Source organism: Paramisgurnus dabryanus, chromosome 11 (assembly GCF_030506205.2).
Source record: "Paramisgurnus dabryanus chromosome 11, PD_genome_1.1, whole genome shotgun sequence".
Lineage (NCBI taxonomy): Eukaryota > Metazoa > Chordata > Actinopteri > Cypriniformes > Cobitidae > Paramisgurnus > Paramisgurnus dabryanus.
The window spans coordinates 4965749-4979956 of record NC_133347.1 but is presented as its reverse complement, the minus strand read 5'-3'; the positions used below and the strand labels follow the sequence as shown (position 1 = coordinate 4979956).

The 14208-nt window shown below is 39.5% G+C and overlaps 1 protein-coding gene across 5 annotated transcripts in view; it reads right to left on the bottom strand.

The window, feature by feature from the left end:
- mtmr3 (myotubularin related protein 3) overlaps positions 1 to 14208 on the bottom strand; it is a 43093-nt gene that overhangs the window by 19484 nt on the left and 9401 nt on the right. For 3 of the 5 annotated variants that reach the window (XM_065248266.1, XM_065248270.1, XM_065248268.1), the window contains exons 4-13: positions 11566 to 11655; positions 11272 to 11388; positions 6929 to 6949; positions 6443 to 6525; positions 6159 to 6310; positions 4809 to 4905; positions 4529 to 4642; positions 3923 to 4125; positions 3654 to 3785; positions 1453 to 1564 (exon numbers count right to left, since the gene is read on the bottom strand). In XM_065248266.1, coding sequence (XP_065104338.1) covers positions 1453 to 1564; positions 3654 to 3785; positions 3923 to 4125; positions 4529 to 4642; positions 4809 to 4905; positions 6159 to 6310; positions 6443 to 6525; positions 6929 to 6949; positions 11272 to 11388; positions 11566 to 11655 — 1121 coding nt within the window. The remainder of the gene's footprint in view (positions 1 to 1452; positions 1565 to 3653; positions 3786 to 3922; positions 4126 to 4528; positions 4643 to 4808; positions 4906 to 6158; positions 6311 to 6442; positions 6526 to 6928; positions 6950 to 11271; positions 11389 to 11565; positions 11656 to 14208) is intronic. The other 2 variants (XM_065248267.1, XM_065248269.1) reach the window with 1 other exon arrangement.

Sequence of the window (14208 nt, the reverse complement as noted above, 5' to 3'; positions counted from 1 at the left end):
TTAACTAATAAACAGATCTGGGACATCATTTTTATTGTGGCTGGAAATTAAAAATTGATTTTTAGTTCATCTTTGATCCAGTCTATCCAATACTATACTGCTTAATACTGGCAACAAAAAAAACATTAAAAAAACATTCAAATTGATCTATGCATATATGCATTTAAAACTCAACTAAAGAAATGGCACATTGAATTAGCCTTATTTATATTAGATTAATCTCACTCTTATAAGAATACAAAGCAACATAATGATTACTCAACAGGTACTGTTTCGGAAAAGTAAAAACTTTGTATCTTGGTATAAGCACTTTGTATTGTTTGCCTACCTATGACAAATCGCTTTGTTGTTTCCCAGTGGTGGCTTGTGACTTCTCTTCCGAGGGGCGCAAATTCAAAATATGTGTTAGTTGTGTCATGTGAACCATGTGCATCATGTATCTTGTCAAAATAGGTGCCTGCTGCACCTGTTTATGATTAAAAAAGCCAAAACCTTAACACTAAACTCTGATTATGCATGAGATTATCTGGCAAACAAGAGCATCACTTTTATCGTAAACCTTTTAGACGCATGCACTAATTTTGACAAGTCGCATTATGCACTTGGTTCACATGATGCCCCAAACACATATTTTGAAATGACGAACCACACACGTGACTAAAATACATGACTAAATACATGTGATGAGCTTCGCATCGTACGCCCTCGAAAAAGAAGTCACGGGCTGCCACTGTTGTTTTCTAATCTTTGTAAATTGCTTTGGATAAAAGCATCGGCTAAATGACTAAATGTAAATGTTTTTTGTTTTGCTAAACACAAATGAAGATATTTGTAATCAAGCAGAAAACAGGAGCACCATACATTTATATACCGGTAGTAGGGATTAAAAATACTACGGACTAGTTTACAAACATTGCACAAAATATCTTCTTTTGTGTTAAGCAGAACAAAGACATTTATACAGGTTTGTAGCAACTTGAACGTGAGTAAAAGATGACAGAATTTTCTTTTTTCGGTAAACTATCCTTTAAATGTGTGTTTTTTTAGTCCTATCGAATGCTCTCTAGAAGATTTTGATTGACTGATTTATTATTTAAGTGTCAAACACCATATGGTGCCCAGCCCTCATGGGCTTATTAGAAACTAAAGTAATAATTTCACAATTATCTCCAGATGGCCATAACATTACACAAAACACATCACAACACAATTAACCAATAAAAATAAATGAACTACACATACAAACAAAAATGGCTTCTCATATGGGATACAAAATAGTTTGCCGCCAATACCAGGCCTTTTCTATACATTTTGCCAAAGACATCATTTTCAAACAGCCAACATAACATTTCCCCTTCATATTTCCAAAATATATCAGAAAGAAGAAGAAAATGTTGCTCATAATACTAAGTGGCTATATTGCGTTGCATTAGCTGTTCGTTGGAGTCTTACTTGGCAGGATCGGGCATCTGTGTGCAGAGGGAACGCAGAGACTGGAAACTCTTGCGGATGGAATGAATGTTGGCCATGCCCATGAACACCACCTCACAGTTAGGGTAGTACTCTACAGGACAGAACAGGCGAGTGTCTCAGCAACTTAGCACATTACAAAATTAAAAAAAAACATCTGACCAAAGGCCAGTAGAAATCAACAAACACTGCCTCATTTACTGTTATGAACGAGAATAAACTTAACATTTGGCTGAATCACTGAATCTGCACAGCAAAATGGGAATCATAATGGTAACGATGCATACATGTGACCACAAAACCAGTCGTAAGGGTACATTTTTTTTTAAATTGAGATTTGTACATCAATGTATACACAATTTAGCTGTCCATTGATGTATGGTTTATTAGGATACGACAATATTTGGCAGAGATACAATGATTTGAAAATCTGGAATCCGAGGGTGAAAAAAATCTAAATATTGAGAAAATCTAATTTAAAATTTTAAGTCCAATGAAGTCCTCTAGCAACATATATTACTAATGAAAAGGTTTGTTTTAGCGCTCTCTACTGGCTTACCACTGTAATGACCTTCGGGACTGAATAGGGATACATAAAAACCAAATTGAATCCCCAAATAGCGTGAAACAAGAGCAAGTTTGTGAGCGAGTATCTGGCTAATTTTGTTCATGATTTTGCTGCTTCTACTTACAAAAATAAAATGTGTATATTTTTACGGTAGGAAATTAACAAAATATCTTCATGACACATGATCTTTACTTTATATCCTAAAGATTTTTGGCATAAAAGAAAAAGCAATAATTTTGACCCCGTGCAATGTACTTTTTTGTGATTGTTGTGGGCAAAAATTCTTGATCTCGCGGCATGTTTTCTTAAAAAATACGATTGGAATATGCGGGAAATTTATGCAGTTTTATGCGATTTAAGCTTTGGAATGTGGTTCACATCATATAATCACGTCACTTCACAACGTTCCCATGGCAACAGGGGATATGGCTGCGCTTTTGTGAGGTAAATGCAAAATTTTTCAACTTTCTGTTAAAATGTATGTGATTTTGCTACGAAAATGCGGGGATTATGAAATCATGCAAGCCCTGCATATTTTCCGCACAGAAATCTGCAATTTATGCTGCGACAGTGCAACATATTTTAAAGGGATAGTTCAGCCAAAAACTATATCAAACCCATGATTTACTCACCCCCAAGCTGTCCGAGTTGAATATGTCCATCGTTTTTCAGACACATTTTCGGATATTTTAGAAAATATTTTAGATCTTTCAGTTGATTAAATGTAATGTTACGGGGTCCACCCATAGTCCACGACCTTCAAGTCCAAAAAAAGTGCATCCATCCTTCACAAATTAAATCCAAACGGCTCCAGAATGATAAACAAAGGTCTTCTGAGGGTAATCCGCGCGGTGTTGTTGTAGAAATATCCATATTTAAAACTTTATTAACGAAAATAAATACCTTCCGGTAGTGCCGCCATCTTAGTCGCGTCCGCATTCAGGAGAGAGTATTAGTGTACTGTACGCACTTTTCTTAGTGACGTATGAAAAATTCGGAGGGCGGGGGCACAGAGCAGCAGCAAAGTAGCCTCCGTAGGCTGCGTAAGCTCTCATCCTGCATGCGGACGCGACTAAGATGGCGGCGCTACCGGAAGGTAGTTAATTACGTTAATAAAACTTTAAATATGGATATTTCTACAACAACACCGTGCGGATTACCCTCAGAAGACCTTTGTTTATCATCCTGGAGCCGTTTGGATTTAATTTGTGAAGGATGGACGCACTTTTTTTGGACTTGAAGGTCGTGGACTATGGGTGGACCCTGTAACATTACATTTAATCAACTGAAAGATCTAAAATATTTTCTAAAATATTCGAAAATGTGTTTGTCTGAAAAACGATGGACATATGCAACTCCGACAGCTTGGGGGTGAGTAAATCATGGGTTTAATATAGTTTTTGGCTGAACTATCCCTTTAAAAAAGCATCCCCCGCATACATATGCAGACTTTGCCTGATTATGCATTGAATCATGCAATTGCATAATCACGTTTTTCTGGAGAGATTGTTTTTTTCTACAAATATACCGGGGCGGCTTACGACTGGTTTTGTGGTCCAGGGTCACATATATGTTTATCGATGTTTCTGTGACAGGAAAATCAGTAAAAGAGCACCTGGACATTCACACCCTCCTCCTTTGGCTCTGTTGGCCACGGCAGCAGCGTAAGACCTGGCATCCAGGATCAGAAGTTTACGAGGTTGGATGGCCAGTGACTCCACCTCTGAGCTGTTAGTTATGGACGAGTCTAAAGTGACAAGAAAACTAAACTTAAATACCATGTTTAAATCTGCTTGCTGAATAAAGAAATAATACAAAATATATGAATACTTAAGCACTGTTTATCATGTTAAATCTTTTATATCTTTGATTCCTGTAACTGACCGAAGTCCACATCCGAGAGGTCGGCTCCGTTAGTGTACTCGCGGGAGATCGAGCCATTGGTAAGGCCTTTACAGGACCTGCTGTCCACGGCACATGCCTTAGCAATAGACTGCACCAGGTGCTCATCATCTGCGTTCCTCCAGCCCCACCAGCTGACCTCAGGTTGCCCGCAGCGAGCAATCACCGCCCCGGTGCTCTGGTGCCTGGAGGAAAGATGAATTAGTGGTTAAACATATGGGCTACTCACCAAAAGATCCTTGGTTTACCAATTATCAATAGCTTTAAATAAAAAAAAAACATCAGATGAATACTAAAACAGAGGAGCTTTGTGAAGACTACAGTTATAAAGAGAGACCATGGGCACAGTACAACAACAAAATAACAAAGATCAACAAAAGTCAACAAGCTGCTAACCTAAATAACAATTTAGTTCTAAATAAAACCTTTCCAGTGTCCCCACATCCTCCTCATTGGCTGTGACTTGTGATTGATGGTGTCTTGAAGCATTTTTAAACTCAGTGCAGACAAACAAATCACTCGACGTGTCCCATCTGGTTAGGACAGGGTGTTTGATTCTGGTCAATACATCTTATGAGTCTCACTAACCTGTAAACCACAGACGGAATTCTCTTCCAGGACCGGAAGGCTGCCACATTGTCCAACTCCGAGTCTGTAATCCAGGCTGGCACCAACAGCAGTTGAGGGTAGCTGGAACACAACCTGGCAATGCCAGGGTGCAAGGGGCACATTGATCAGAACAGGGCACCAGGTTAAATAGTGCCCACCTAAAGTCATCAAATTCTGGGCAGTGCCCTTATCACAAATCACTTGCCCTAGACATTGCATTTAAACACAGAGAGCTCATTTGTGTTTTTGAGAGACTCACTTGTACTTGTTGTTGATCTCAGATATTCTCCAGGCGTTTTGAGTGTCGAAGCCCATTCGCTCCACCTCATTGTGAAAACGTGACATCACATGTTCACCTGGAGGGGATAAAGTGGGAAAAAGAATAAACAAGAGAAAGTGATAAGTCCAGAAGTTATGGGGTTTAATGATTGGGGAAATGAGAAAAAAAGCAATCTGAAATAAAGTCATGGCATATCTTAATGATGAATAGTATATATTAGGGCTGTCACTTTTGAGAAAAATCAAATTCGAACGGATTTCGAATATCATGCAATGTATCCGAATATATTCGAATATCTAGTTTGTGAGAAGAAATCTCATTGACAACACATACACACATTCTGCTATAATATTTAACACTATAAACAATATGTCCCTTTATATACAAACTATAATTCTATCTTGACATGCACATTAGGTTCATTTCGGTCCAATTTGATTCCCTCTCTTGCGCACAGTTGCCGTCGTCGGTCTCACTCTCAGCCTCCTTCCCATTACGAGGTGTTACTGTGAAAAATGCGCTAAACATGTCATTTTAAAAACCGGATGGTTTATTTAAAGTTCGAACACGGATATTTCACATCATGTTCGAATGCATATTCGAAAATCGAATAAAAAGTGACAGCCCTAGTATATATTCAATATATCGTTTAAGCATCAACATCACAATGCCTGCATCTGCAATAGTCACATTGCAGAACACACAGAGCATTTTTTTTTTTAAGAAACAATATTTTGGACCAATTTGCCAGTGGTACACTATATAAAAAATGTTTCAGACAGCAACCTACAACAGTCTGGAGACAGACTTTTCAATCCTTTGAAATCAACAGTATTGTTGGGCTTTGAATAGCAAATAAATGGCTTGAAATAAAGTAATTTTAATAGTTGTAGGGGAGTTGTACACCAAAGCGCTTAAACGCGGCTGAAAACGGCATGTTTATAAGTGCTAACTGTAGGTGCTTGTCAGCTTTTTCAGCTGAGCGCTTTATTTGCTATGATACTTCTGCTTTGTTCATCAGTCGTTGAACGATGTGCCGGTTTGTTCCATCGAAATTTGTGTCACGCATATGCATAAGAAAATATATTTCTAGCTTTATAATGCAATGCCTCTCCTGTGCTACATACTACATTTACCTGTATGCGCATGTGCAGCCTACGCATACAAAGTATGCACGGTTACAAAAAACTGGCGGTGCACGTACAGTGCGCAAGTACTATTCTGATGACGAAATTTGCATCACACACGCACTATACGAGGACTACCATGTATGTGCAAAAACTAAACTACACAATTTCAAACACAATAAAACTGAGATCTGATGATCACCTGGTCTGCAGAGATCCCCGTGCTGTTCCTTCTCCAAACACCATGCGTGGAAGGCGAAGGAGAAGAGCTCCTCTATGTGAGCGGGAGGACGGACGGCAGCACTCAGCCTCTTTAGCCACTCCTGACCCTGCTCAAACGTGGAGAACTGGCACCTGTCAAACAACGAAAAACCCACAAGATCTACTGCGTCACTTTGTGACATTCTCACTTATATTTCTGTATGTAAGAGATATAGACAACCCATAATTTTGAAGATTTGATCTGTGGGTATGATGAAGCCTCACCTGATGACCTTGCAGTCTTTGCAGGTGATGTGCAGCTGGAAGATGTCCCGACATTCAACACTTTCTATCAGCTGCAGGGGAACCTGATGGAGAGAGACAAAAAGTGAGAGACAGAACGAAAGTCAGACAGAAATGATTGAGAGGTGTCGTAGTTATTTTGTGAGTCGAGCATCACACCACAGTGTTTAAAACCAGACGACATAAACAAAAAACAATGCTAATGATTTAATCCACCTGCTTTACACATTTTTAGACCTGGGCTTTAAGTAATCACTAATTTGTTAGTGATTAAACTCTGCAGCTTATTTTGAGACAAACTCATTCTTTGTTTTATAGCAACATTAGGCCTTAACTCTGCCATGCTAATCAGTGTAGCGATTGTGAAAATGCAGTTCCTTTTTAATGCTCTGGAACTTGATCACACCTTGAAAAACCACATGCAAAAACTGCAGTAGCATGCAGACGGACCGTCGTGTCATTACTTACTGACACCTCACACGAACAGCTCTGTTCACAAAGACAGACAGTGAGAGAAAATAAAAAGATTTGCATAAAATGAATGTGCACGGTTCGAGTTTTGGCTTGTCTGTCATACACACATTCCTGGGCTGTGGTTTATTTCCAACGCAATAATATTACCACACTCGAACATTCCTTTGGCACATGTACTTCAGCACATTTTACAGTTATGCATCTGGCAGACGTTTTTCCAAAGTCAGTCCTTCCAGTTTTTTTGTGATTGTTGCGGGCAAAAATCCTTGATCTTGCGGCACGTTTTCTTAAAAAATGCGATGAAATATGCGGGATATCTATGCAATTTTATGCGATGAAACTGCGGCAACTTGCAGAGACTGCGGCAACTTGCAGAGACTGCGGCAACTTGCAGAGACTGCGGCAACTTGCAGAGACTGCGGCAACTTGCAGAGACTGCGGCAACTTGCAGAGACTGCGGCAACTTGCAGAGACTGCGGCAACTTGCAGAGACTGCGGCAACTTGCAGAGACTGCGGCAACTTGCAGAGACTGCGGGCAACTTGCAGAGACTGCGGGCAACTTGCAGAGACTGCGGCAACTTGCAGAGACTGCGGCAACTTGCAGAGACTGCGGCAACTTGCAGAGACTGCGGCAACTTGCAGAGACTGCGGCAACTTGCAGAGACTGCGGCAACTTGCAGAGACTGCGGCAACTTGCAGAGACTGCGGCAACTTGCAGAGACTGCGGCAACTTGCAGAGACTGCGGCAACTTGCAGAGACTGCGGCAACTTGCAGAGACTGCGGCAACTTGCAGAGACTGCGGCAACTTGCAGAGACTGCGGCAACTTGCAGAGACTGCGGCCATCTTGCAGCTTTTGGAGCTTTTCATTGATGTTTACGTCACATAATCACGTCACTTCATAATGTTCCCATGGCAATAGGGGACATGGCTGCGCTTGTGTGAAGTAAATGCAACATTTTTCAACTTTCTGCTAAGATATATGTCTTATATCTAAAGATATATGTCCAATATATAAGACTTTTTGCTACGAAAATGCTGGGATTATGAAATCATGCAAGCCCTGCATATTTTGCATGCAGAAATCTGTAACTTATGTGGCGAAAGTGCGGCGTATTTGAAAAAATGTGGCCCCCGCATAAATATGCGGACTTTGGCTGATTATGCATTGAATCATGCGATCGCATAATCACGGTTTTTGGGAGGGACTGCAAAGTGACTTACAGTGCATTCAAGTTTTCAACATTTTCTCAGTATGCACATTCCCTGGGGATCCAAGCCATGGCCATTGTGCTGCTAATGCAATACTCTACCACGGAGATGTGGGAACACAAATTACGGTGAAAAGTAACCCATACTAAATGAAATGAAGAGTTTTAGCGTCCTTCCTCCTTACGCTGCATTTTTATTTCTTCTCTCTTACAACACTTGTGTTGCATCACACACAGGCCTGCGGTCACACCAGCGCAGCTACGCAACTACAACACACTTACTGTATCTCAAACACACACAACACAACACACCCTCTCATTCACAGGCACACAGAGTGAGTCACACTCATTTACTCTGGTGAATATGTGACTGTCAGAGATCAGATCAGATGAATCAGATTGTGTAAGCGCTGAACTATTCAGCTACAAATCCATCTGCCTTATTTGTTTATTCACTAACAAACGGACAAAGTTAAAGGAATACTGAAATTTGCAACTTAAACTCAATAGCGGATCTGTGGCATCATGTGGCAAGTTCTTGAAAATGTTGTCTTAAAGGGATAGTTCAGCCAAATATGAAAATTACCCCATGAATCAGAGTCCTGCAACGGGTCGGGTACCCACGGATACCCGCATAAAAGTGTCTAAAACGAGTGGATTGTGACATTTCTAAAATTCACGAGCGGATTATTAACTCCGTGCGGGTGGGTAGTAGCACGAATAAAAATATGTGCAATATTTGTAAGTCTAAATTACCATTACACGCGCAACATATGACATTTGACCCATCACGTCACCACCAATGCGAAAGTGCATGACCTTTGTTGATGCTTCTCGTAGCCTAGTTGGAGCGAGCGTTGCAGGAGTTGCATAAAGTTATGCCGTTAATAACCGGAAAAGGGAACGTCTTCTCTTAGAAAGCATTTCAAGACGAATAATAAACTAATAATAAAAAAATTATATACATCGAGGATGGCTTGAGGGTAAGTAAATCATTGGCAAGGCCAGACGACTTTTTTTGTGGATTTTTTTTTTTAAATCTGCAGAATTCTGCGGAATGATTTTAAATGTTTTTAAAAGATATTAGAGAATTTAAGTTGTAAATAAAACACAATTGCATCTAAAATATTTGTAAATATTTGTAATACTTTTTAATTGTTTACAATAAAAAAATTAATAAACCAAACCAATGAGTTCAACTGGACAAACATGAACCAAAATAATATGCATGTCAAGATATAATTATATTTTGTATATAAAATTACAAATGTTATTTTTTATAGCGTTATATATTATAGCAGAATAAAAAGCTTGTGTTAATACGTTCTCATTATGAATTAAGCCCGTATGAAGATAATTTCATCATTTTTATAACGCAATGTTAACTTTATATTAAACATAACAAGAGCATTCGTCTTGTAAATGTATTTGAAATGATGATGTGATGACTGTCGCGTCATATAGACGACAGAGTCAAGTGAGATCTGCTTAACTCAGCGGTAAGTTTTATTTCATCTCAAATATCAAACGGTCCATGCTCTCCATCAATCACAGGAAACAGCACACGCAGAGTTTATATACCAGTCAATGCCGCTCACAAACGGTAGCCAGATGTATGGTAGGCTATGTATGTGTGCTTGTTGTCAATGACGGTTATTGGTCACAAACACACTCAAGCGTGTATGTGTGCTAGTCAATGACGGGCATTAAATTCACAGAATTCTGTGGAGTTCTCCACGGAAATTTGCGGGCGCGGATTCGGTTTGGGCCTGATCATGGGGTAATTTTTATTTGTGGCCAAACTATCCTTTCAAAGAACAAGCTGTCCTATGTGCTTTGCTGGCATATAAGGATGATTTTCGATCATACCTCTTGGTCTATGAGGGCTACAGTGGCACAGTAGAGCTGACTGTAAGAATGTAACCAGAACTGTAATATGCTTCTTAATATAGTACCAGGTTGAAAGCATGGAGGTGGACGATCCCAATTAAAAAGCCACTGAATCCATAGCAACAGGCTCAAGAAAAACAGTGAGAGTATAGAGCGAATAAAGATCGAGCTGTTCAATACACACATACAGCCACTGCCAGAGCGTCTGATGTAACTGTGGCTCGCTGTCCCTAAATGCCCTTCACGTAATGTGTGGCCTCTAAATTTAGCATCATTCCAGACACAACATCTTTTAGAAGCAATTCATGAGACACATTCACTACATCAAAAGTGACCACAGTCCAGTTGTAATTCAAACACAAAGCTAAACACTGGCAACCTGACATTAAGCAGGTGATGCTTCTAATTTGAAATATAATTACGTGCACAATTATGACAAATGTTAATTCATGTTTAAAAAAATACTGAGACCACACTGCTCACATTTAAAGGGCTCATGACACCATTTTTATGATTTTATAATGTTCTCTAAGGTGAACTTATCATATTACTCAAGATTTTTCCAAAATTCATTACTCATATGTAATTTATGACCTTCTCTTTCTCCGAGTCTCTCCTCTGACTGGACGCCAGTGACCGAAGCCAATATTATGAAGGGAAAGGATGCAGACCTGGAGCGGGAAGGTCCAAAGAAAATAAATATGTCTATAGACCATTTTGCAAGATGTAAACAACACTGGTCCAAAAAAAACCCGTTTCAGTTTGTAACATATATCTTAAAGATGTTTGTTTAACTTTTTGATTCAGTTCTATATTTTCTGTTGGTTGTATTTTATCCCAACATTTATGAGGTGTTAAAAAACTGAAACATGAAGTGCTTCTGTTGTTTACATCTTGCAAAATGGTCTATAGACACATTTATTTTCTTTGGACCTGCCTGGTGCAGGTCTGCAGCCTTTCCCTTCGTAGTGTACATCACTAATCCAGCCAGTTTTCATTCGTTTTTTTATTACATAAATCCTTTCCTTATTGAATAGAAGAAAACTTGCAGGATGTATTAATGATACCCTTTATATGTCAATAGATCAAGGCAAAATCTATTCCTAATATCCCCCATGACCGTTTTAGTGATCGGAGGAAGAATAGTTTACTATTCTAAATGCTTCAGCAACGTGTTGACCGTGTGCCCAAAATGTAAATGTACACATAATCATGTGACAACGATGCAACACTCACGTTTACAACTGACTCTTTGAACTTGATGTGCAGTCGGTAAGGGGACATTGCGATGACAGCATCCTCCGCCCGGCCCACGTACTTTGTAAATTCTCCATGTAGCTCTGGAAAGGGCACCTGCAATGACATCATATCAGACAATTGTAAAATTAATGTCAAACCAAACCGCTACATAATTATAAAAATCACCTTATAATAGTTTGTTTATTGATCACATATACCTATACAGCACAAAGAAAATGTTTCATTTTGGTGAAAAAATAAAAGTTAAAGATGGTCTTCATCTCTGCGTACCTGAAGATCATCTTCATCAAGGACGGGGGGCTTCCGAGGGAAAATGTGATTGGCCTGGATACACTCCAGGCTTTGCTGCCCCTCCTCCTCCTGTCAGACAGAACATGACCATTGAGTTTCACATGCTATATAGCCTCCTACTACAACAGTGCTTATCAAATGTTAAACATAAATTGTGTTGACAAGTCATTTTCCAGTTTTATTACTCCCAGGGGCCAAAAGTCTAACTGTTATACAGATATAACATTGCTCACGACTAAACCTGTAATTAAGTCAGTGAATACCTCAGATAAACCGAGGACAAAGTAGTCACAACATTTCCTAATCCAATACTACTGTTGGCTGGGGTTCATAGGAGTTGTAATGACAAAGGCCGAGTTTGAAGTGACTTCCTGCTTTGAGGTCACTCTTGCTATTTCTGACATAACAGGCACTCTTGTGACTGGATAGATAAGAGTATGCCGGCTTAACGCAAGCATTTTAGGGCAATGTGTTACGGTAAATCATACCTTCTCACTTGGCAAAATCCTCTAATGCTGCGTTTACACCAGCCGCGGTAGAGGCGTTAAGCGCGAGTGATTTCAATGTTAAAGGAATATTCCATTTTCTTAAAAGAAAAATCCAGATAATTTACTCACCACCATGTCATCCAAAATGTTGATGTCTTTCTTTGTTCAGTCCAGAAGGAATAATGTTTTTTGAGGAAAACATTGCAGGATTTTTCTCATTTTAATGGACTTTAATAGAGCCCAACATTTAATACTTAACTCAACACTTTTTTTCAACGGAGTTTCATAGGTCTATAAACGATCCCAAACGAGGCATAAGGGTCTTATCTAGCAATACGATTGTCATTTTTGACAAGAAAAATAAAAAATATGTACTTTTAAACCACAACTTTTCGTCAAGGTCCGGTCCAGCGCGACCTAACGTAAATGCGTAGTGACGTAGTTACGTGTTACATATATAAAACGCACATTTGCGGACCATTTTAAACAATAAACTGCCACAAAGACATTAATTAGTATCAGTTGACACACAACAACGTAGGAACGGTCCTCGTTCTCAACACTTGTAAACACTGGGGCGGAGTTTCGCGTTCGTCCTCTGTGACCTCTTGAAGTCATGACGAATTGCGTGGGGTCGGCTGGCGTATCACGACCGGATCTACATGACGAAAAGTTGTGGTTTAAAAGTGCATATTTGTTATTTTTATTGTCAAAAATGACAATCGTTTTGCTAGATAAGACCCTTATGCCTCGTTTGGGATTGTTTATTGTCCTTTGAAACTCCGTTGAAAAAAAACGTTAAGTGTTGAGTTAAGTTTTAAATGTTGGGCTCTATTAAAGTCCATTAAAATTAGAAAAATCCTGCAATGTTTTCCTCAAAAAACATAATTTCTTCTCGACTGAACAAAGAAGGACATCAACATTTTGGATGACATGGTGGTGAGTAAATTATCTGGATTTTTCTTTTAAGAAAATGGACTAATCCTTTAAGTCAATGTAAAGACATGTTGACGCGCGTCTGGAGGTCTCGCTGCACGATAGACGCGATTCCGCCTCATTCGCTCGCGAATGGGGCTTTTTGTGCATTTTGCGTTTGACGCAAATTTGCGGCTGACGCCCAAGTTGAAAAATTTGAACTTTGGCGTCATTTCACGCCGCGTTAACCAATCAGGAGCCTGTTTGTCAGCAGCCCCGCCCGGAGTCACTCATTCAACATAAAGGAATGCTTGATATTGTCCGTAAGCAGTCACTCGGAGCTATACGACAAGTTCTTATTTCTATAGAGACAAGAAAAAAAAGGACCTCGCTTGGAAGAGTGTCAGTAAGGACATTGGGCAACCTGGTAAGTTGTAAATACACATTTCACTTTTGAGTCACTTGACGTTTATCGACCCGCGCCGTTTATTTTCCCCCATAGAACAAATACAAACCGGTAACTCTTTTGATAAATGCACAATCAACATCAGCCATCTTGCAAACAGACAACCGCATGGCACTTGCCCTCCCACAAGAAGCAGATTTTGCCGCGAATGCATTCAAACTGTTCAAGCGGCAAACTAGGTGCGGTAGACGCGATTTTGAAGCCTCAAACGTGGTTGGTGTAAACGCAGCAAGAGTCCTGCATTCAAACTGTGTGAAGTGTTTTATATCCACCCATAGCATTAGAGCTTGGGTGTGCTCAACATAAGTCATAACATTCATGATTATACGCAGGAATAAGAGAATTTAAGGTGGTGGCCTTAAATGTTCAAACTGGTAAAAAAAATGTTTGGACTGCATGGATGACTTATGGTTATATACTAGGGGTGACCCCGAATAGTCGAAGATTCGATGCATCGATAGGAGAAGCCTGATTCGACTACCAATCTCACAGTCGAATCGTCGCAGATGTGTTATGAAATGAGGATCCTTTAATTTTGGCCGTATATGGGTGCACTGTGCACAAATCTGATTTCACATATAGCAGCTTTCTCCCAATATATTAATATACAGCATATTATTATAATTCGTCAAATAATATGTGAAGTAGCAGCTTTCAACAAATATTTTAAAAATGCGTTAAATCCAGCAACCCCTGTGACCAGGCTACACGTCCATAAGAGGTTCCTATATTAAAAACCATTGCCTCTTTGTT